This window comes from Galeopterus variegatus, unplaced genomic scaffold, assembly GCF_000696425.1.
Source record: "Galeopterus variegatus unplaced genomic scaffold, G_variegatus-3.0.2 Scaffold7852, whole genome shotgun sequence".
Taxonomy (NCBI): domain Eukaryota; kingdom Metazoa; phylum Chordata; class Mammalia; order Dermoptera; family Cynocephalidae; genus Galeopterus; species Galeopterus variegatus.
In genome coordinates this window covers 76,296-101,553 of record NW_007733963.1, presented here as the reverse complement: position 1 = coordinate 101,553, position 25,258 = coordinate 76,296, and the positions used below count along the sequence as shown (strand labels likewise).

Genomic DNA, 25,258 nt, shown 5'->3' with positions numbered 1-25,258 from the left:
TCACTAGTCCATCCTTCCTTTATCAGACATATACTTTTCTGGTCCTTAATGATACATAAGGTCTACCAAGATCAAGGCAGATTTGGTTTTTTAAAAAAAAAAGATACGTAAGGTCTATAAGTGAGGTTTATAGGCCACCTCACATAGTAGGGCGTATCTAAATTATGAAACATTTCAATTCTATACCTCAGTTTTATGTGACATTCTTCATTGCTTCATCAATCCATTGATTATTTACTGTAGTGGTTCTTGAATTTGAGCATACACCAGTATTAGCTGGAGGGCTTGTTAAACACAGATTGCTGGACCCTACCTCAGCGTTCTGATTTAGTGAGTCTGGAGTGGGACCCCAGAAATTGTATTTCTATCAAGTTTCTAGGTAACTCAGATGCTGCTAGTCCATAGACCAGTCTTTAGGAACTACTGGGTTATTGTAAACATCCTGCTGAAAGCATTCCATAGAGAAGGATTTTTTAGTAAGTGTCAGTTTGTTTTCGTAGAGGTCATACTGTCGTGTTTACAAAGAGATGAAACCAATCACCTGTCTTCTTTACCCTGCAAGTTTCTCAACAACCCCCAGCCCAGTAATACGGGGAGAAATTGATCCTGGCCAGCTGTTTTAACTCCTTCCTCCTCTCTCTCTAAACTGATTCATGACCTACTGATGGGTCATGGTGCACAATTTAGAAAACTCTGGTCTAGGCCCACTTAACTTTTTTCACATAAGAAAAATTAAGACCCAGGGAGAATTTAGATAGTGAGAGCATCTTAATTATGGAACATCTTGATTTTATGCCTCAGAAACAGTGGAGAACCCATGAAGTGTTGTACAGTGGGATAACTGACAGAGAACAGTGTTTCTGTGTAATCAAGTGACTTCTGTGAGTTGAACTATGTAGAGGCCAGCTGTAACAGCAGCTCAAGCACTAACGTAGGGACAGGGCAGTCCAGTTGGTGAGAGAGTGCAGAGTCTCTAGTTTGAAGTCCTCTCTCTCAGATGGGAGACTTTGGGCACATTGTGTGCTTGTTCTTTGCCTTGTGTAATCATCTATGAACTGCAGATGTACAAGGGGTGTTCAGAAAGTTCATGGAAAGATTCATATAATAATTCCATTTTTCCATGAACTTTTTGAAGTATAAACACAACTGGCAGAATGGGGGCAAACATGAAGAAATGGGATAGGGGTTGTTGTAACTGAGGAAAACTGAGAGAAACTGAGGAATGAGAGAGCAATGGGGACAGAAATAGCTTCAGGAGCCTGATAAAGCCTTCCCCCATCTCTTGATCTGCCTGCTCTATCTTCACTGCTGTGTGCTTCCTTGAGTGGGACCACTGTTTCCCTCCCCCACTTGACATTCTCTTCTCTTTCTATGCATTTAGTACCTGGCTTTCTTTGAGGTTTTCTAATTTCTTTGAAGTTTTTCACTTTGTTTTTCAACTGCTTATGACAACACAGAGGGCTATTCTAAGAAACAGGGAAGAAATTCTACTTGGAATCCACAGCCTTCTATTTTCCCATTTAGCTTTTATATATCTGGGGCATTATTTTCTTTTTGAAGAAAACCCCCAAATCCTGTTCATCCCATCAACAGTGTTCTTTTAAGTTTCCTTCCTTGCCCTCTGTTGTCTTTTGTGAGTATTCTCAAAGCGTGGGCTGCGGTCAAGCAGGATTGGCCTCATTTGGGAACTAGTTAGAATGCAGACTCTTAGGTACTACCCCAAACCTACAGAATCAGAATCTGTACATTAAGAACATCACCTGGGAATTTGCATGTGCATTTTTACCTGAGAAGCATAGCTCGAGGACTTGGGGGGCAGCATTCACTAGGAGGCATGAGCTAAGTCTCCTTTTTCATCTGTAGTTCAGGCCAAATCTCCTTTCAACTTTTAATTCCTTTTGCATTCTAAATAAAAGGAAATTCGTGGAGAGCCCTGCATCGGGGTGGTTTGAGTCTTTTCTCTTTTCCTGTACCACTATGTAAGTTGTTAAGTGTCAGCAATACGCGGAGTGGGCTGTACATTAGAAGTTACTAATCATGTAAATTGCCTTATCTTTTGCAGAGTGAAAATAGCTATAACTACAGTTATTGTTAGAGATTGTTAGTACTTACTGATGCTTACCATAACATCTCAGAGATCAAAATTGTCAAGTTTTATTTTTATATGATAATTTTTCCTTATAAACTATTTATTATGGTATATCTTACTAGTTAACTTCACTTTTTAGTATCAGAACTAATTTCTTTCAAGTCTTATTGAAATGATTTTGCTTTATTGTGAGGATGTAGGCTAGTGATAGGAGAGTTATTGACAATTTCCTGTTCTTATATTTTGTTACCAAGGATGAACATTGTAGCCTCTTTCCTTGTCCTTTGCCCACACAGTTTTCCTGGCCCTATTTAGCTTTTGTTTGCTCTGTTTCTTAAGGAGACTTGATTTACTGTCATTAAGATAAGAGGCTTGACTATGTACCTGCTCATGGAAATATTTTGTCAAATGTACTCATGGTACTTAAGCTCCTTGTTACTGTGTTCTCTTTCCCTTCAACTCCAGGACGCCACAGTGATACCACATCTCATGGCACTGCTTAGCAGGTCCCGCTATACCCAGGAATACATCTGTCAGATCTTCTCACACTGCTGTAAAGTAAGAACCAGAGTAAATGTTCTCCATAATGTAAAATCTTATATGCCGTTAAGGAATGTGCTTTCTTTGTGTATCCTCCCAGAGACAACCTATACATATATAAATAGACCTATGGTTTTATATATATATAATTTTTTTTTTAACACAGATGGCAGAGTGTCATACATACTGTTCTGCACCTTGCATTTTTTACTTAACGTACTTTGAAGGTTATTCCATGTCAGTACATAAGGAGCGTCCTCATTCTTTTTTTTAACAGCTGCATAGTGTTTTACTATATAGATGTACAATAATTTATTTAACCAATACTCTGTTGTTGGGTAATCTGTTTGTTTACAGTCTTATGCTATTATAAAACCATGCCACAACAAATACCTTGTATATGAGACATTTTATAAGAAACAGGACTGATGAGTCAAAAGATATGTGCATTTGTAGTTTTACCACATACTGTTGTGCATTTTCTATACCAGCAGTATGTGATCATGGCTGTTCCCTCACACCCTCAGTTTCCATGTTGTTTTAAGTGGTCTCATGTGAGGAAAAATAAGAGAGATTCTTCTCTGCTCATTGCTACGTGAAATTTCTCTGTTATTAGAAGGTCCCAGACCTAAACTGAAGAGTGCTATGAAGTGCTACTTATTTTGCTTCATAGATTATATATTGAGTGTACTTTTTATTAATCATGGATGACTATGTATTTGAGGTCTTTCATAATTTTTATACATTTTCTAACTTCTAACCAAATAATTCGTTATCTTCCAATGATTCTGTAAGTGTTTCAGGACATTACTCAACTTCCTGTCATTTATAAAACAGATGCCAAGTGAGGAGCTTTGGAAACTACAGGAAAAAAGGGATAAGAGAAGTGAACACCTCCATTCCAAAGGAAGAAGAGTCTAGGTCTATGCTATTTTAGAACAGCTTCCCAAATAAATGAAAATTACTTGGTTTCAGAAAAATTATCTACATTATAAACATTTAAACTCCCTCCCAAAACCTACCTCATTATCACAGCCTATTCAGTTCTGTTTAAGGCATTTAAAATTTAAGATTTTTGTCAAAAATCTGTGCTGTTTCTCTTCCTGGATTGCTTTGTCAGTGTGTAGGCCAACTCATAGGATTAGGGATATCAAACAATGCCTTAACCTTTTGAGGTGGGCAAAGTTGGGCTTTAAGAAAATGACAATTTTGATGCAGTTCATTTGCTAAAAATGAGCTCAAAACAGGTCTAGAAATTTCCAACAAAATGATGCCCTATAGCTAGCCCTGGCAGGTAAGTAGAGGAGGATACTCTAGAACTCTGTGCTTCATGAAAAATCTTTTAGCATCTATTGCTGAGTGCTCAAGAAAACAAAGCATTGGGCCGGCCCGGTGGCTCACTTGGAAGAGTGCGGTGCTGATAACACCAAGGCCCTGGGTTCGGATCCCATATAGGGATGGCCGGTTCGCTCACTGGCTGAGCGTGGTGCTGACAACACCAAATCAGGGGTTAAGATCCCCTTACCGGTCATCTTTTAAAAAAAAAAAAAGAAAACAAAGCATCTACTAGTCATAACAATAGTAATCCCAAAAGGGTACTGAAGATTAGATCTGGAAGAATAACTACATGTGAAATTATCCTGTTAAATTATGAGAAGTTCAAATAATACCATTCCTGAAGTTACTCAAAAGAGCTTTCAGGGTTAGCTTTCATTAGACACTTCTCAACACTTTTAGGATTGCTCATCTGAAACTTCTCAATGCTGTTTTAGCTGAAATCATAGATAAAGGAGTATCATTAAATCACTAGTTCTTTTGCTGGAAAGAAACTTATGGGGAGAATGATTTACAGCTACCCTCATGCCACAGACAGAACTGAAGATGTTATCAGAGAAAATCACCTTCATTCATCTTTTTTTTAGCCTGATAATTAGCATTTGCCACTGTAACTAAATGACCAAATTTAAATATTCTGAGTTATAAGTAGACCTCAAGAAACATTATAACATTCATAAATCCAATGACAATAGTAATACCTTAAAATACAATATTAAATTCTTTACCGGTACACTAACAACATGTATCTTTGTAAACAACTAATCTGATAGTCTGTGTATTGTTATTACGTGTAAAAAACTTTTATTTTCATGTTGTTCTTTTTTTTGCATGTAGGCTTAAAATAAAATTCATAATAGAATTTTAAGACTCATTCACAAGTGCTCACTTAGCTAAAATGGAACAAAACTTTAGATTCTAATTTGCATAGACTGATATCAGTATTAAGTAAATTTATATACATTGGAGAGGGGAAACAGAAAAAAGGGGAGAGATTACTAAAGCATTTGTATTATAAGTTAATCATAATTATTTCTTTGAGCTTTTGATTTATTAAGGAGCAAAAAAGGTTAGTAGTAATATTTATTGGAATTCTAACTTGTAAATTGTTGCTACTTCTAAAGGAGTTATCAGATTTTTGGGACCTATCTTTTGGAGTTTAAGATCATGGGGCCTTATGTGCTTCTCACACGGTGGATGCTGCCACACTAACTGCCAGATTTGTACAGGTTGATTTGGAGAAAGATGAAAGACACTTGATAAGAATCATATGATCGCTTTTACTCTAGTTGGTTCAGCCACTAATTCCTTCCTTGCAGTTGTTTTTACAGAGTCCTATGTGTGATCTCAGAGAGGAGGAAGAGCTTCTTTTGTAACAAATATTTGCTGCCATCTTTTTTTTTTTAATTGTATGATTCCATTTATTATGAAATATCCAGAGAGAGAAAAAACAGATTAGTGGTTGCCACTAATCTGGGGCTGGGGATGGAGTGGGGTTGGGTTTATTTAATGGGCACAGAGGTTCTGTTTGGGGTGATNTCCCATATAGGGATGGCCGGTTCGCTCACTGGCTGAGCGTGGTGCTGACAACACCAAATCAGGGGTTAAGATCCCCTTACCGGTCATCTTTTAAAAAAAAAAAAAGAAAACAAAGCATCTACTAGTCATAACAATAGTAATCCCAAAAGGGTACTGAAGATTAGATCTGGAAGAATAACTACATGTGAAATTATCCTGTTAAATTATGAGAAGTTCAAATAATACCATTCCTGAAGTTACTCAAAAGAGCTTTCAGGGTTAGCTTTCATTAGACACTTCTCAACACTTTTAGGATTGCTCATCTGAAACTTCTCAATGCTGTTTTAGCTGAAATCATAGATAAAGGAGTATCATTAAATCACTAGTTCTTTTGCTGGAAAGAAACTTATGGGGAGAATGATTTACAGCTACCCTCATGCCACAGACAGAACTGAAGATGTTATCAGAGAAAATCACCTTCATTCATCTTTTTTTTAGCCTGATAATTAGCATTTGCCACTGTAACTAAATGACCAAATTTAAATATTCTGAGTTATAAGTAGACCTCAAGAAACATTATAACATTCATAAATCCAATGACAATAGTAATACCTTAAAATACAATATTAAATTCTTTACCGGTACACTAACAACATGTATCTTTGTAAACAACTAATCTGATAGTCTGTGTATTGTTATTACGTGTAAAAAACTTTTATTTTCATGTTGTTCTTTTTTTTGCATGTAGGCTTAAAATAAAATTCATAATAGAATTTTAAGACTCATTCACAAGTGCTCACTTAGCTAAAATGGAACAAAACTTTAGATTCTAATTTGCATAGACTGATATCAGTATTAAGTAAATTTATATACATTGGAGAGGGGAAACAGAAAAAAGGGGAGAGATTACTAAAGCATTTGTATTATAAGTTAATCATAATTATTTCTTTGAGCTTTTGATTTATTAAGGAGCAAAAAAGGTTAGTAGTAATATTTATTGGAATTCTAACTTGTAAATTGTTGCTACTTCTAAAGGAGTTATCAGATTTTTGGGACCTATCTTTTGGAGTTTAAGATCATGGGGCCTTATGTGCTTCTCACACGGTGGATGCTGCCACACTAACTGCCAGATTTGTACAGGTTGATTTGGAGAAAGATGAAAGACACTTGATAAGAATCATATGATCGCTTTTACTCTAGTTGGTTCAGCCACTAATTCCTTCCTTGCAGTTGTTTTTACAGAGTCCTATGTGTGATCTCAGAGAGGAGGAAGAGCTTCTTTTGTAACAAATATTTGCTGCCATCTTTTTTTTTTTAATTGTATGATTCCATTTATTATGAAATATCCAGAGAGAGAAAAAACAGATTAGTGGTTGCCACTAATCTGAATATTTGCTGCCATCTTTTTTTTTTTAATTGTATGATTCCATTTATTATGAAATATCCAGAATAGGCAAATCCAGAGAGAGAAAAAACAGATTAGTGGTTGCCACTAATCTGGGGCTGGGGATGGAGTGGGGTTGGGTTTATTTAATGGGCACAGAGGTTCTGTTTGGGGTGATGAAAAAGTTCTGAATATGGATAGTGGTGATGTTTGCACACAACATTGTGACTATACTTAATGTCCCTGAATTGTAGACTTAAAAATGGCTAACAGGATAAATTGTGTTTTACTACAATGAAACAGACTGGAAGGCTACACAAAAAAACATTGTTGACAGAATTCTGAGTGCAAAATTATCATGCCTTCTTTTCTCTTTACTCTGTTACTAATTATATAATAAACATTAGTGATTATGGGGAGGGGGCAATACATATAACTGGACTTAGTTTATAAAATAATACACCAGCATTTAGTCCATCTGGCTTTATTAATTGCAAAACCTTCCAATGTAAGAGCACCTAGACCTCTGGGTGGTGAACAAAACCTCAACGGCGTTATTGTACTCACTCAACTGCCCCAGTCAGTGTGCAGTTACCATCCTGGTGGGATGAAATGACGCCACTCTAGGCTTCATCCCAGTCTCCTCTGCTGCTGGATACATGAGGGGCCAAAGCACAGGGCTCTGGAAATGCCTCCTCGCTGCCTGGAAACCTTTCACCACGCCATAACCTCTGCCCAAGTGCTTTACATTTGCTCTGGGCTGTTGAGTTTGCAAAGCGCTTAACATTTATTGTGTATTCTCACACTACATCCTGTGAGACAGGCAGGACTTTCCATTTTACAGATGTTGAAACCAAGATCCAGGAGAGGGAGTTGAGAACTGACAGAATCCAAGTCATCTAACCCCAAATCCTGTGCTCCCCTTGCCACACCTCTCCATCTTCTGATTTCACAGCAGTGGACTATCTGGGTAAACTTGGCATAGCTTCCTCCAAGAACTGGCTCTTAACAGAAACGTACTGGCTGTTATAGGACTGAATGTCATACACAAGTGCTATAAGAATTTGTATCAAGGGCCTTTTCCATAAACCTAATTACTAGCTTCTCCCTCATGATTTTTATCTCAAAAGACAAGCTTTTACCAGGGGTCCTGGTAAAATCTCTAGGTGCCCGATCCCCTTCTTCAGCCTCACCCATACTCTGAGCCTTCCTGTCAGAGATCTAGGCAATGGTTGGAGTGTGGTGTTACAACACCAATGTCAAGGGTTCGGATCCTTGTACTGACCAGCCACAAAAAAAAAAAAAAAAAATCTAGGCAGCCCAGAGCTACTCAGATGCTCAGCTCCCAGTTGGTCACTTGAGCATGTCCAGCACCCCAAACACCTATGTGAAACGCTGTCTGTCTAGGATGCAGTGATAGCACAGGGTGAGGTAGAAGGTATGCTTCCCACTGTACTGTTGCATGCACATAGACAGCTCCCAGGGCCGCCCTTGGTTTCCATCAAGGGTATCACGTCTGCCACGGGACAGTATGTGTCCTACCATCAGCCCCAGAAAGTCGGGTGGCCCCCCCTGCATGGTACTGGACTCATTCATGTACAGAATGCCCTGGAAGAAATAGCTCATCCAGCACGTGGCCAGAGCAAAGCCAGCTATCCTGCTCACAAGGCACAAGGAGTTGAGAGTCATGGGCCCTAGGAGTACCAGTAGAGGCCCAGTGGCTGGGTCACCACTGTCAGAGCAGTCTCTGCTACCTTCAGCTGAAAAGTGTACCTGAAGGCTCTGATGCCGTCAAAATGGTAGACCATCTGGAATTTCTCAGTCTCTGTGCCTGGTGGTTTCTCTTTGGAGGTGGGTGACTTGCTCCCTACCCACTTCTGGGGATCCTCCTGCCCCTTGCAGCACCACAGCCCAGGGAGAGTCCTTCCCCACACAGCTGTCCCCCACAGCCTCAGCACAGCTCTGAGGAGGGCAGCAGTTTTGGAGGCTGGGAAGTCCACGGTCCAGGGGATGCATCTAGTGAGGGCTTCTTCTTGGTGGTGACTCTCCTCAGCATTGCAGGGTGTTACATGGCAGAGAATGGCCTGAGCTCCTAACCTAAGGATCTGCACTGAGATGCAACTTCAATAATGTTCCAAAAAGAACACTGTTTATAACAGCAAGACATTAGAAATTACCTAAAATATACAATGGGAGTTTGCCTGAGTAAACTGGAATATTCTATAGTGATTAAAAATAAGAAATTAGAAGTTAGAAAATATATGGAAATTGAGAGAAATTGCTGAAGTTTGTTTTGTTTTTAAGTACTCTTTTGTATATAAAATATTTAGAAGATTGTTATGTATAAAATAGAATATGACTGCTGTGTTATTCAGAAGTATGAATGCTATCTCCCCACCTCAAGTGATGTCTGTTTTGGCCCAGGAAAGAATGAGCATCTGCAAAGTAGTTGTTACTAAATAATGGGTTGGAGAAATGGGTTTGAGAATTCTTGTTCTGGACCAGTAGCTGGTTTCCTCTGGTGAATCCAGACAGATAGACTACCTTTCAGTGATATATTTTTCTTTTCTGGATAATGATAAGTGTGAAGTACCATCTCTGTCTTAGTTTTAATTGACTTTTCATTAGTTGATTGGATGAGGTGGGACATAAAATGAATGAATAAGAATTGTGGCAAATCTGAAGCTTTGCAGTAACCTTTAGCTTCAGCCACTTTGATGATCTTCTGTACATTAATTAGTAGAAAACAGAGTTGATGAAAAATAAAATACCTTCATTTTCCTCTTTACCTTTCTCCTCTTAAGAAGTGATCATTTTAAAAAGAGAAATGAGATAGAAACATAGAAACCAAAACATATTGTTTACTTCTCAGTTATGGAATGTTGTGTTTCCCACTAATATAGCATTCCTCAGAAGTCCCTGATGTGTTGAGGTAGGTTAGGCTCTGGTCCAGATCCTCTTGGAAATTAGTTTTAGAGTTCCCCTTGACTAACTCATCAGTCCTAGGTTGTAAGAATGACTGGGCCACTGTCTCCTGTGGGAATAGGGCAAGGTTGCACACATGAAGTACAGAATTTAGAGTGGTTCTGTTGCTGTAGTGGTATGCTGTTTAATAATTGCTAAGGACCTGTGTCAGGATAGCTTCTCTGTCCCCTTCCTTATTTTTTGGAGGTAAGGAGGCAGCGGTTCTACAACAGGGATGAGGTGAGATATGGCAGCCCCTTGCAGGTCTAAGAACAGTGTTCTGCCCTGGTTTGGGGGGTTGAGTTTATGCAAGCAAAGGGTAACTGAGAATTCTATACTGTAGTGAATGTGGTTTTCTGCATTTAGGTAAATGTGGTTTTATTGGGATGAATAATTATTCTTCTTAATGTATTATTGTATTCTCTTTTCTTACAGGGGCCAGATCATCAAACAATTTTATTTAACCACGGTGCAGTTCAGAATATTGCTCACCTACTGACCTCACTGTCCTACAAAGTAAGATGTTACAAATTTTGGCCAGGTAGATTTTTATACCTTGTTTTTAGTTTCTAGAAAGAGACCCACATATTTCATTGCTTCTTTGATAGGTATTGTGATATCAGGAGTAATATTTTATCAGTAAAATGTTGCAGGGCATTATTTTACCTATAAAATGCTGTATTAAAAAAAGAAAACTGCCCCTGCATCTCAATTTTCTTTCAGAATATGGTTATGCCATGAATTGCTGTTGATTTTCACCTGTTAAATAGTATTTCAAGTCTTTTCTGGTTAGTACCAGAAGAGAGGTGATGCCTTAAAGTATATAGAAGCAGTGGCTTACTACATCAGGAAAGAATTTGGATTTCATATCTGGGAACTTTAGCTACAGTGACTCAAACTTACAGCCTGTACCCCCACATATACATCAAGATTTAAAGTGTGTTCTGTTTTATCAGTTAAAAAGAGTTTTCAAGCTTATTTATTAAGTTTTCTTTACTGTCTTTTATAAATAGTGTCATATTATCAGGCTTTTGAGTTAAAACTTTGGCCATTCATTGTTGTCCATCTAGCAAGTTACAGCAAGTACTAGAGATTGTCCTCATTGTTTCACATTAGAGCTGGGTATGGCAAGGGTTTCCTGCAGAGCAAGGAAGCAGTCATTTTTCTTTGCTGTCCACTTTTACTGACTCTAGTCTGCTCTTTTGGTCCTTAGCATTATTTCAGGTAGGGGTTGCTAATGTTTATGCTTCCCTACCTCAGTCATCCAGTGTTTGGTCATGGTGAAGAGCTCATGAGGATAGGAATGGGGAATGGAGCCAGCTTGAAACTAGCCAAAGGCAGGGGAAGAAAATGTATACCAAGAGCTACTTACTCTGCCCTGTGCCATGCAAAGGCTGAAACCAGTTAGCACTTGCACATCAAGCAACAGTTGTGGGGGTGGCTATTTATGGCCCCTTTACTTTACCATTTTGTACCTTCATTAATTCCCCCACCCTTCCTCCATTTCTTTCTTTTCTGCACTAGACATCCTAAATCTACTGTAACAAATTTATAAACTTACAGGTTGTGGAAAGGGAAAATGTCTGGTAACATTACTCTTTTGCCAAGATTTTCTCCATTTTCAAGGGTCATTAACATATCCTAGTTTCCACCTGTGGGTACATGTTAATACTGCAGAGCATTGCCCAGGTGAGAGACAAGGCTTCATACCCCAACTATCCATCCTGTGAGTGCCTGCCAACCTCAGGTTCCACACAAGAACGCCATATATAGATTTAGGCTTGGAAGTGAGGATTAGATCATCTGGCGAAAACTGAATGGAAAGAATGAAAAATGACAATCTTGTAGGAGCCCCCTGGAAAAAAAACACATTGTATGTGGTAGAGAAATTGGGCCCTTCGTATTTTCCCAGACCATAACGTAGTTTTGAGAAATGATAGCACAATTCATAGGTGTTTTAAAAGTTAAATTAGTCCTTCTCAGATTTTTATTGTAACATTCTTTCCTCTCTTTTTTTTTTTTTTTTTTTTTTTTTTTTGCCCCCCATCTCCATCTGATACACATCTACAAGAGTAATTTCGCTCTCTCTCTTTTTTTTTTCTTTTTGCCTTCCCTTCAATTCTCTGGTTCTCAGTTAGGGAAAAAGAAATGTCCCACTTAAAAGTCGCTTGGTAATTGTTATTAAGTTCCCTTTGTCTTATCCACATTGTATTTTGTACAAGTTTCTTTTAAATTTGATAAGAGATTTATGTAGTTCTGTTTTAATTGCTACTTCCTCACTATTTTTTCTTTTCTATTACTTAAAAATTAATTTTAGGATTTTAAGCAGATTTAAATAGTTATTTCTTCAGAAGAGAAGTTTAAATTTGGAGACATTAAAATTTGTATTTGCAAAATTAAAATGTGTTTTTTTGTTTGTTTGTTTGTTACTGTTTTCACAGGTTCGAATGCAAGCACTGAAATGCTTCTCAGTTTTAGCTTTCGAAAACCCCCAGGTATCGATGACCCTGGTAAATGGTAGGCTGGAAGTTTCAGTGGTACCTACGTGATTTAATTTATGAACTTCGTAAATTTAAAGAACTACCTTAACCCTTGTTTGTTTCATTTCTAGTTTTGGTTGATGGAGAATTGTTACCACAGATTTTTGTGAAGATGTTACAGAGGGATAAGCCTATTGAGATGCAGCTCACATCAGCAAAATGGTAAAAGTCAAGACAATGTGGGAAGACAGTGCTTTATCAATATCTTAGAATATATGGATAGCCTGATTTCCTCACTTTCAGTTTCCATCTTGATTTGGGATCTTGAAGTTTGAAAGTCATGGGGCCATCTCTCATTTTCTTAAATGGATATGAATTTTGTATACTCAGTTTATTACTGGTCGTATGCAAAACAGGAACTCTCATATAACATCTAAGACTATCTACAGAAAATTACTTTATTACATCCTCAACTTATTCTCCTTATATTTCAGTTTAAATAATACAGAATTAGATCAGGTTTAACCAACACATATTAGCTAAGTGTTAAGCTAGGAAAATATAAAGATATAGAAATGATGGATTGAGAATTAGTTGAAGTTGATAATCAGAGGATGATTTCACAGAATGGTTTTGTCATCTTTAGAGGAAAAACAAACAAAAAATTCTCATAGAAATGTGATAGTTTATAAGATAACTAAAGTAAGTTCTTATTAGCACAATTCCTGGCACATATAAGCATTCAGTGCATGTTAATTTGTAATTATCAATATATTAACAGATATCTTGAGCACCTGTTGTATAGGGTTCTACTCTAATTGTTTACTTTAAATATTTAAGAAGCTGTGGCAAGAAGTAGGACTTTTCAGTGAGTTACTCATGCATCATAATTGTTTAGGTTTTTATTTGTTTTGTTTGTGTGTTTGCTTTTTGTCTTAACTTTAAAACTGAGCATTTGCTTCTTTGCTAGTAAGGTAATGTTCTCCTATAAATGGTTTCCAGAAAAATGGGTAACAAGCCTCAAGAAAATGATAACAGCTACAAAGATTTCATCCCTCTATAATATAAGTAAAAGAATCTTATTGATTTGTCTATAGCTTTCTGTAGAAGCCAATCATGGGATGTTTTAGTTTTTTCTTCTGTCTTGCTAAAGGAATCTCATTCAAAGAGGAAATTCATTAATTTAAATTTCTGAAGTTCTTAATGTTCAGTGCGTGACTAGGGGGGTATAAATTAATTTTATTCTTATCAAAAACCAAATATAATTATGAAGGTAAATTGTTTTTCAGTAGAACAGAATCATTGACTAATCCCCAAAGCCACTGCTGGTAACTTATATAGAATTAATTTTTAATGTATAGCTGTGTTAAAAATTAAAATCCTGTTCTGTGTTACTTCTACTACTGCTATTGGAGTTGGAATATTCCAGCTTAATTTCGTTTGAACTAAGATACTTTGTTAACCTTATATTTTATTTTTTAACATTTTCCCCTTCTTATTATGGATAATTTCAAGCATAAGGTATACAGAAAAATATAAAGAACTCACATGTGTGCAACACCTAGCTTCAAAATGTATCCACTCATTAGGCCATTTATTTTAAAAACAATTTTGTAGGTTTTTAAAAAAATATCAGGCTAACCATCTTTATCAGTTATTTTTATTTGACTATTAAATTGACTGAACTTAAGATAAGGGTATTTCAAAATCTTTTATCTCAAGATAAATGATAGTACTGGGCTTTTTGTATTTTATTTTTTCATAAAATCGTAAAGACAAGTAATTTTTCTTTTAAAGCTTTAAACCTTAGGCAAAAACTTACTTTCTGCCATCTTATTCTAGTTTAACTTACATGTGTAGAGCTGGAGCAATTCGGACAGATGATAACTGTATTGTATTAAAGGTAAGGTAATTAATTCTCTCTTTAAAAACATGAAAATTATTCAGTCATAAAAGTGTTGAATATGGGCCGGCCTACTTACATGTGTAGAGCTGGAGCAATTCGGACAGATGATAACTGTATTGTATTAAAGGTAAGCTAATTAATTCTCTCTTTAAAAACATGAAAATTATTCAGTCATAAAGTGTTGAATATGGGCCGGCCCGGTGGCGCACTGCTACAGTGCACTGCTTGGGAGCGCGACGGCGCTCCCGCCGAGGGTTCGGATCCCACATACAGACCGGTTCTCGCTCACTGGCTGAGCGAGGTGTGGGTGCAACACTGAGGGTTGCAATCCCATTGCCGGTCCCGGTCCGGTACGGGCGTGACACTGAGGGTTGCGATCCGTTGCCGGACACGAAAAAAGACAAAAAGGAAAAAAAAAAAAGTGTTGAATATAAATATTACTATTCCTATTTCTTTTTACACATTTATCATTATGGTATGTGTGCCTGGCATAAAATAACATTAAAACACCATGCTTTCTTTTCAGTGGGATGCCATGTAGTGGTAAAAAATTGATTTTAGATGTGTTTTGAAAGTCAAAGTGAAATAATTCTTTCCTTGTTACATTTTTATTTTATGGAAATTAGGAGGATGTGGAAATTGTAAAAGTATGTAACATTCAGGTGAGATAGAAAACATATTTTAATTCTTGATCGTCATTAAATTTGCAGTATAGTTTTATAGGTAGGCAGTTTGCCAGTTCTGCAGATAAGGACTTAATATCACTCTCTTAGCTGATAATCAAAAGGCATAGTGAGAGAGAATAAGTAACACATGAAAACAGTCATGATCATTGTGGTGTATCAGATGCAACCTGAACTTAGAAAAACATGGAGAAGAGACTAGTCCTAAAAGTCATAAGACCTGGATTCTGGTTTTAGCACTTCCACCACTCACCAGCTTGATATCCCTTATTCTTTTGGTGCCTCAGACTCCTGATTATGAAAACGGAAGCAATAATTCCTGCTCATGTATCTCACAGGGTTATTGTGAGGATAACAACATATTACATACAGTCATGCCCTGTGTAACAACGTTTTGGTCAACAACAGACTGTATGCGACAGTGGTCCCATAAGATTATAATGGCTTTATCATATAGCTTATGTGTGTAGTAGGCTATACCATCTAGGTTTATTAAGCACACTCTATGCTATTTGTACAACAAAACTGCCTGCCAACACATTTTTCAGAACATATCCCCAGTGTTAAGTGACATATGACTGTATATAAAGATGTCTTATTAGCTATAAAGAACAAAACAAGTAAAAATAAATTGATCGTGCATCATTTCATGTGTGTGAGATCTCTTATTATCATTGTCCAAAATGTGAACCCAAGAGTAAAAGCATTGAGAAGATTGTTTGCTTTAGTCTTTGATGAAGAGAGTCAATTAATTAAGTGAGATCAAAGGACACTCTAAGTAAACAGCTCTGCATAGAGTGCTGCAGGCTTCCATACAAGTGACCTTGGTTTATTTACTTAATTTCTCTAACCTTTGTTTTCTTCTTCATTGGTAAAATTAGAGTTAGTAGTATCTTCTTCATGTAGTAGTTATGAGCATTAAATTCAATAGTCCCTGAATGTACGGTATTGATAAATATTAATAACTAAAAATGTTAAGAAAAAAAGAATAGGGCCTTCCCCACAGAACCCTAGGTTTGAGTTGTACAGCCTGAACTAACCCAATAGGACAGCAGTAGTGAACACTAAAGTGCTGAACTCTGCAGTAAGGATATATTAGAAACTTAGAAATGAGCAAAGCACAGTTGACTGTGGTAGTTGAGGAAGGCTTTCTATATTTCAATATCTATTTCCACGTTTTCCTTTAAAGTGGATTCATCAGCCTTAGAAATAGTAAATACATGGGATATTTTTGTTGAGAAACTACTGTAGCTAAATTACCAAGGCCAGTGTCAAGATTTTTGAAAGACCTCAAAAGTCAAATTGGACTAGTGGATACCACAGTCATTCGAGTGAGTCCTTGGGAAAACCTAGCACCTGTGATTGATGCATTTCACTCGCATTATAGGAGGACTGGTGGAATCTGAGTAATGGTAAGATCACTGGGTTTTTAAAGCTGTATTTTGTTTATGCAGCTATAGATATGAGTCCCCAAACTGAAAAATAAAAGTCATCCAAATCATATTACTCACTAAGGAAAAGGTAGCATACTTATTTTAAGGCAAAAGCATTCCTGATTAAACTGCTGAATCTCTTAGGTAAATAAATACTTGATAGGGCAGAACCATCAGCATGATTTGTTAGGGATTCTTAAATATCTTGTACACTGTTGTACAATGAAGCTTTTGTCTTATTAATCACAAAAGCTTAATTAGAGTTATACTAATATACTTTGTATGATTAGAGTTCAGTATGCCAGCATAAATAATTAGTCTGCATTGAATTTTGTTTGTTTTTGCATTTAAAAAAAACTTTTATTCTCTGAAACTCAGTAAAGGAAATATTTGATCACAAACATGACTCCAATAAAAACCATTGAGTTGATTCAGTCACTATATGCTCTTCATCAAGCTTTTGCCTCTATCAAAAAGCAAATAATTAATCTCACTATGTTTCAGACATTGCCTTGTTTGGTTCGAATGTGCAGTAAAGAGAGATTACTAGAGGAGAGAGTTGAAGGAGCCGAAACACTTGCCTATCTGATTGAACCAGATGTTGAGCTACAGAGAATCGCTAGCATAACTGACCACCTCATTGCCATGCTTGCTGATTACTTCAAGTATCCCAGCTCAGTGAGTGCCATCACTGATATTAAAAGGGTATGCTCTTTTTTCCTTTCTACAGCTCAAGAGAGGGATTTTTAAAACGATTTTTTTACTGCTCACAACTTTGAACCAGTTAATAATTATAGCTCAAAGTCCTTTTAAATAAAGGAATCTTTTATCTTTGGTAACATAGATGATAATGCTTTATGACCAATTGTGCTAACTTTTTCTGAAAAGACAAGTTCCTTAGAGTAGAGAGATACTGTTTTGACTTGTTGCTTCTCAGATCTTTTGCCATATCCATTTCTCTAAGCATACAATATCAACATTCTGTAAGATAGTTTATTTTTTGTGTGTGTGACCGGTAAGGGGATCGCAACCCTTGGCTTGGTGTCATCCGCACCATGCTCAGCCAGTGAGCGCACTGGCCATCCCTATATAGGATCCGACCCCGTGGCGGGAGTGCCACTGCGCTCCCAGTGCTGCACTCTCCCGAGTGAGCCACGGGGTCGGCCCATAAGGTAGTTTATTTAAGGAGGTCCTGCTAGAGAGAGCATTGCCTCTTAATTAGTAGCCAGTACTGTTTCGTGAATGTGAGTGTATTTTTGATACCAGTGGTTCCAGTAGTAACTGCTTTCTTGACCTCCCTGGTGCTTCTGAGTTCATAAAAATCTCATCCAGTGGGCAACTGTTTGGCATTTAACAATGAAAATAAAACAAACTATTAAGTCTTTTCTCTGTCTTAGGAAGGGCCTAAAATAATCTTCACTGATATTTGCACTAATAACGTGCATGCCCTCTATGTGTTATAGTTATATGTCTGCTCTTCCTTCAGTAGTGTTGTTTTTCCAGTAGAAGTGATGAGTTACAGTGAACCAGTTGCTTTATTTATCTGTTTTCCCTCTGGCCATTTGCTGTCACTAATACAGTATCTCCTGCTCTTCCTTCAGTAGTGTTGTTTTTCCAGTAGAAGTGATGAGTTACAGTGAACCAGTTGGTTTATTTATCTGTTTTCCCTCTGGCCATTTGCTGTCACTAATACAGTATCTCACCAGTACAACAGTACATGAGCAAGCCCTACCTGTGGCCTCATGAACACCCTGAGTTCACTACTCCAGCAAAGCAAATTGAATGCTCTGGTGGGTGTGAGAATAGGGAAACATAGTTTTAAGAACTTCTAGCTTATGCCTGTGCAAATCGTTTGACTAGTATGTAGGATTATACCTTCTGTTAGAGTTCCCATTTCATTTCCATCACAGTAAAACTGTAATAGCAGTTTTTAAATGACCTCCTAATGCCAAACTTGAGTAATAATTTTTGTCATTTTTAACTTTGATGATGGATTATTCAAAGATTTCTGACCACAGAAGTATAGACACTAGACTCAGAGAAATTCTCACCTGTTAATTTGTGACTTTCAAAAAAATTAAAGCAAATGTGTGATTTTCATGGTATATTAGTCCAAGTCAGTATTGTAATAGGTAAGTATGACTAAAACATATTTAAGACTTCAAGGGTAGATACATTAGAACTTACTGATGAAATGAGTGCTGTATATTAGGAAGTTCCTCCTGTAATTTATCAGTGCCTGCTTTGATCAAAACATTTTTGTAACTACTCTTAAGAATTGCCTTTAGAGCCACCCCAAATTAGTTGGTTTTTAAAAATTTTTATGTCTTTTGTTTTTTTGTGTAGTGTTTTGTTATGAATGATATGAGCCAGTGGTATTCACATATCACAATCAGTGTTAATTAATTTAAAATTCTCTTAGTTGACGAAGCTCTACCACTGTCAGGTTTTTCTAGCTAATATGCCAGTTAGTTCTTTAGGAGGTTTCAAAAGAGGGTCTTGGAATATTATGAACAACACCTACGTAATTGGATAAGAGTGAACCTTTCTAAGATAACTCCTTTGGAGAAAGTGGTAATCATTTTGATAACTAAGTTATGGCTCTTATTTATAAAATTATTTATACTTTGATATGCTTATATAGTTACTTGTTCATAGTCATTGAAAGTGTCTTGAGAACATGCTTCTATTTTATTTTTATGGTAGTTTGGTGATAAATCAGGTTTATGGAAGAATTGATAGCCAGTTATACATGTTTAAAGATAACATTACTTGCTTCATAGCAATAAATAATTTAAATTATTTTCTAGGGAAAAAAATCATACTCTGGAAGTAAATCTCAGATAACTACAATAGAGAGTAATGTTAGTATGCTATATAGTTTATTAAAGGTTTTCGCAAAGGGTTCCCTGTTTCTGAAAGCTTTTTAAATGCTGAAATTAGGCCAGCACTACTCTTAATGTTTGAGAAAACTGGGGAAAACCTCTCAAGACATTGTTGACATAGCTCTCAAGTTATCAGTTGTAGTCTGGGACTAGGGAGTGCCTTTCTCTTGAGGAGAGCATTTCAAAGAGCTGCTGCAAGCAGCTAAATCATTGCCACTAAGGCAGCCATTTAGGAACACTGAATCTTTAGGGGTCAAAGACTCATGATGGTTTTTCTATATGTCATTGTTAAGTGTTGTAGTGTTCACTTTTAGAAGCAGACAATATGCATTTCAGGTCATCCTGACATAGACACAGAAAGGTCTCAGTCACATGAGAACAGAATCCGAAAATAACTGGGAAATTCATTGACAGCACTAATATGTTAATAGTTGTTAACATTTTTTTCTTCAACTCTACTCATTCTTACTGAAAATTTATGGACTCAGTTCAAACATATTTTTCCCCCCTCCCATAGCTTGATCATGACTTAAAACATGCTCATGAACTCCGCCAGGCTGCATTCAAGCTTTATGCCTCTCTTGGAGCAAATGATGAAGACATCCGGAAGAAGGTGAGTCTGGGAGAGGGGCGTCCCCCAGTCCTGACAGCCAGCAGGCAGGGAGTGACGTCAACCTGAAAGTCGTGGTGAAGAGCACTAAAAGTGACTGTTTGAATATAATAAAACAGAGTGACTAAAGGCATAATTGAAGAATGAATGGGACCCGGATTTGCAGGGTTGTTTGTTTTTAGAACATAGAGTGGCATGGCCGTGCTGGAATGATAAATAACTGGCGTGCTTTTTTTGTGTTATTAATATGAATTATTATGTTGCACATTTTTGCATGTGTTCTGATAAAAATTCTAGCACTGTGAAGCTTCCGTCACCTTTAAAGACCTAACACTAGAATTGTAAATGTTATTTATGGAAATATCTTCCAATGCCATTGAGAAATTCAAATTTCTATTGTATATTGTTCTTTGATATGTGGCTTAGTTTTATGTTTTGATATTTTTTCTTTTTTTTTTCTTTTTTCTTTTTTTTTTTTTTTTTTTTGGGTTTTTTTTTTTTTTTTTATTTGGGTTTGTTTTTTTTTTTTATATTTTTTTTTTTTTTTTTCTTTTTTCTTTTTTTTTTTTTTTTTTGGGTTTTTTTTTTTTTTTTTATTTGGGTTTGTTTTTTTTTTTTATATTTTTTTTTTTTTTTTTCTTTTTTCTTTTTTTTTTTTTTTTTTTTTTTTTTTTTTTTTTTTTTTTTTTTTTTTGCTACTGTGCAAGTTTAATGTGAATAAAATCTTTGTGGAATGATGATTTTATGTTTAGTGAGTGGTCATCTGAATTTTCCAGCTCCCCAAAAAATGTATCACTGGTTTAGCATCCTTATGTTACTATAGCCTAGTCTAACACTGAACTCATGTTCTTTATGAGAATAGTTTTAGATAAGGAGTAAAGTATAGTGGTAAGCTCTGACCTGGCTCCCTCCACAAACCAAACGGCTAGAGCTTACTACTCAAAAAGATACATAGATAAATTCTACACAAGCTCCTAGGACCATCAGTGAGCAAACCACAGGTTCTGTCTTGAGGAGCCATAGCAGAAGAGCTTGGCATTATTTACTGAACATGACAATTTATTAAGTCTCCCCTCTATATTGATATTTTAAGGAGCACTGTGAGGGCCGGCCCGGTGGCGCACTGCTACAGTGCGCCGCTTGGGAGCGCGGCGGCGCTCCCGCCCAGGGTTCGGATCCCACATACAGACCAGCGCTCACTGGCTGAGCGAGGTGCGGGCGCAACACCGAGGGTTGCAATCCCGTTGCCGGTCCCGGTCCGGTACGGGCGCGACACTGAGGGTTGCGATCCGTTGCCCGTCATGAAAAAAGACAAAAAGGAAAAAAATAATAATAATAAGGAGCACTGTGAGAGAGATCTCAAAGTTTTGGAGTTTACCATGATTCAGAGAAGTATGTCAGGCCTATAGAAAGAGAAGTATGGAACAACCTTAAGTTTCTTGAAATAAATTGAAAAGGAACCATCTTTCAAGAAATTGAAGTAATAGCAGTAAAATAGATGTGTGAGTAGCTTTGATTTAAAATTAGTGCAAAAAACACAACTAATAACCTGAATGATTGCCATGTACCTCAGTTAAGTTTAGTTAACAAGGTATTTTTGACTTGACATGTTTTTAGTACATGCCTCTGAAAATCATTTTTGACACCTCTAAGCTTTCACTTTAACTGTTACTTCAAGGCAAACATAGTAGGGATGTGATATTCCCCATGTCTAAACGTGATTTGTGGCTGTTGATGCTGATGTGTTTCATTCTGTTTAGGTACATGGTGTACTGTAAGGAAAGAGGCTTTTATGGCAACTCATATAGATAAAACATTTTTTAAAAATTGATATGGACCGTATAACTTAAATACATAATGATTTGGTTTTGGGTGGTTATTAGGGCCTGTTGGAAACAAGTATTATACCCATTCTTACAGCTCCAAAAGGCTGTCATGGACTGAAAGGAAAATAGATAGATGGACCATAATGGGGGAAATAGGATGTCCATTTGTACTTCTTTGTACTTTTTTGCTAATAAACTATTGTTTTGGAATTAATGACTTAAATTGTTATATCATGTGCTAGAAATATTTGCAACGTAACAGTCTAATCAATAGTCTATTAAAACTTGTATTCATAATGTGTATAATTTCATGGTAAGGCTAACTCCTGATCATTTCTGTAGAAAGATGACAAATAAAGAATAAGTTATAATTATTAATTATAGTTTTTTTGTGTGTGGTAAAGAAAAGATACTGTGACATTCTTATGTAATTGGGTTTATATAGAATTTTTAGGAAGATATTTAATTTCTGGGAAATTAAGTGTTTGAGTAATTTATAGTTTATAGTAACTATTGAAGAGAGAAATTGTAAAATGGAAAATATAAAATAATTTTGTGATAAAATTGGTTGGAGACTGGTCTTAGGGTGGAAATCCTTATTTTCAGTGTATAAAAAATGATAAATGATAACTTTTTTCCTTTGAATGCATTTATTTCTGTTCCATTTTTTTGTTGAAGTAATTATTTAGATAGATTTCTATTTGCTTTCTCCGTAAAATATTTCTCTTTTATAATTATGCTTTATGAACTTTGATTGTATTTCTTTTTTTGTGTAGATTCTTAAAATACAGTGTTTATTGTTTTATTTTTTAATGCAGTATTTATGCTTGACAGGAGACTCTCAGAGAAATTTTAAGGACTGTAGACATACTCCCCTCCCTGCCACACATACACAAAAAAAAGGTTTTTTGTTTGTTTCAGGAGAAAAACATGAAATGTTCAGTTGGTCTGCCTTTTAAATTGAAAATAGGAACATAATTCAGTAAATACAGTGGATAGTATGTATCCCAGCGCCCTACTATGGCCAGTTAAGGAAAAGAGGCAGAATGAAGAGGAAAAAACAAAAGCAAAGTAGAGACGTTGACAGGTATACACAGCAGTAAAGGAGAAGGGCACTGGCGTCCCCTCTTTATAGAATTACATATGTCTTTCTGTCTTATTGCTTCTAAAGACTTCTAAAGGCCTGCTGTGTTTTTATTTCTTGATACCTTGTCTTTGTGCCAGAATTAAGCTGAAGACTGAATATGACCTGTAGTTCAGAGATTTACCACCCCTGCTCAGGAGCAGTGTTGGTGTATTCCCATTAAAATAAACCAACTGTATAACACTCCTTGGAACCTAATAAGCTCTCAATAAATACTTGTTGAATAGGCATAGAAATGAAAATGCAGAAATCAAACACAAAGTGACATTTCCTTTAATATGTGCAAAGCAAAGTTGCTATTCTTATTCCTAGCTTTGCATTCTTATCACTCTGTGACATACTTGCAAATTTCCTAATTTCTTGTGGTGTCATGTCAGCTGGAATGAAGGAAGGTGGTTGTGGTGGAAGGAGTTCTGCAGGTGAGAGTGAAAAACATGACCATTGGCGGTGACACGGAGAGGGAGAAGCGCCCAAGAAAAGGTGGAGGATCACCGAGCTTGGTAACAGTTGTGGCCTGACCATGTTAAACTTAGAAGAATTCAAATTCCCTGTGATAATTGACCCTGACTCTGAATGGATTTTGGTTAGAGAGTAAGGGCATAAGCAGGAATTGAAAGTTCAGTTGAAGGGTCCAGAGCGCATTAGCAGTAACTGTACTGAAAGCAATGTCAAGTGAAAATTAGCGCTAACCTCTGCCTAGGGGCAAGTCTAGTTTCTAATGATAGCCTTTGCCACTTATTAATGCTGATTAGGAGGCAGAAGTCCAGTTGATGGGACAGTAAAAAGGGAAGAAGTTAAGATACCAAGCAAGTAGAGCAACAAGCTATTTCAGGTACTGGTATTCCCCGTCAGTGGTTAAGTCATACAGAGGCAGAATGGCAAGCAATCTTGTCATTTTGAAGATGATTCTTTTTTTATAACAAAGAATTGCTCCCATGAAGACCATCACTTGATTGGTACCTGTTGATCATCAATTAGGTTGGAAATTGAAAAAGGATTCTCTCTTACTCTCTTCAGGAAACTAGTGGAATTTGTCAGAAATGTTAGAAAGTGTAAGTTGAAAAAAATTAGAAGTAGTAAAGTATAAATTAAAATTCAAGGAAATTAATAAACTAACCAGGATGTTGTTTTTATTTTTGATAAAAATAAATACACTAAAAGTATTTAATGAACTACTTGTTGTAGCCTTTGCCCCTCTGGGGCATCTGACTAAATGGAGCCTTTCAGAAAGCTTTCCTCTTTAATTTTAATATTTATATTTTAGCAGGAGATCCCTTTTGAGGAACTAGAATGTAAGCTCCATGAGGGCAGGGATTTTTTATGTTTTGTTCATTACTATATTTCCAACAAGTACAACACTGTACGTAGGAGATACTTAATAAATATTTGAAGAATGCATGAATGAAAAAAATGAATGAATGAATGGATGCATGAGCCATATTGCAAAATTGCATTATTAAGCACCCATACTCAAAATGGTCCTCTCTGCATTGGGGACTTTCCTAAACTAACAATTCTATGTGTATGTAAAGAGAGGAAATTTAAATGGGAGAAATATACATCTGGTCATATAGGCAAAGGGTTTTACTATAATCACTCAGCATAGAGCAAATGCAAGAAATTTCCATTTTTCAAGAGGCAGGCACTCCCAAGGGCACGTCTTCTGCTCATTTAGATGTAGATCAAAGAGAATATATTTTATGGTGTGGTATTTGCTTCATTTCAAAATAATTTTGACCATTATTTCTTAATTAGAAAATATAGGGTTTTGTTCTTTCCAAATATGTGATTCAAAAAAAAAATTTTAGCATTCACAAGTGTGAATCTGAACCAGATTTTCTAGGGATAAAAGTATGATTTAGTTTATAGAAATTTACCCAACTCTGAGGAGTCAACCTATTTTGCGAAGTGGTATACACCTATATAAAATATTATTTTCCCAATTAACGAATGTCTGATTTTTAAGGTCAGTATTTTAATTCAATTCTGCATAGACTGATTGAATTACATTGTATAAATATTGTCCACTCGGCGAGGGGAGGGAGGCGAGCCGGGAGGGAAGACCAAGAGCAGTAAGACACAGCCTTAAAACTCAGCATTTATAATAAAACCTAAATAAGTCAGAGAAAAGTATGGACTGAGCAGTAAGAATTTGCTGTGGGCTCAAAGAATTATTTGGAACCAATTAAAATGGACGTATTGATATCTGTGGAGGTATCCTTGAATCAGTTTGGAATTTAATAGCTTAATTTTTTGTCATTTTTAATGCTTTCTAAACGCTTTTATTTTACGTTTTCAAGAATTGAAAACATGAAATCTTAAGTTTTTGTTTCTTGTAAGGAAAAAAATCATCCAGTCGCAGTGGTTTTACATGACATACGTAAGGAAAGTAGCCAAGGGTGGGATTTTTTTTCTTTTTAACTGGAACAAAATATGTTTTTTTTTTTTTTTTTTTTTTTTT

At 36.4% G+C, this 25,258-nt stretch overlaps 1 protein-coding gene across 2 annotated transcripts in view; it reads left to right on the top strand.

Annotated features, from left to right (window-relative positions):
* Window positions 1–2,559: 2,559 nt before the first annotated feature.
* The window catches only part of LOC103607924 (armadillo repeat-containing protein 8), a 78,967-nt gene continuing 56,268 nt past the window's right edge, over window positions 2,560–25,258 (top strand). The window contains exons 1-7 of one of the 2 annotated variants that reach the window (XM_008592381.1): window positions 2,560–2,647; window positions 10,266–10,346; window positions 12,272–12,347; window positions 12,442–12,532; window positions 14,153–14,213; window positions 16,837–17,037; window positions 19,735–19,830. In XM_008592381.1, coding sequence (XP_008590603.1) covers window positions 2,579–2,647; window positions 10,266–10,346; window positions 12,272–12,347; window positions 12,442–12,532; window positions 14,153–14,213; window positions 16,837–17,037; window positions 19,735–19,830 — 675 coding nt within the window. In that variant the 5' untranslated portion in view covers window positions 2,560–2,578. Of the gene's footprint in view, window positions 2,648–10,265; window positions 10,347–12,271; window positions 12,348–12,441; window positions 12,533–14,152; window positions 14,214–14,292; window positions 14,344–16,836; window positions 17,038–19,734; window positions 19,831–25,258 lie in introns of those variants that run through there. The other variant, XM_008592382.1, reaches the window with a different exon arrangement.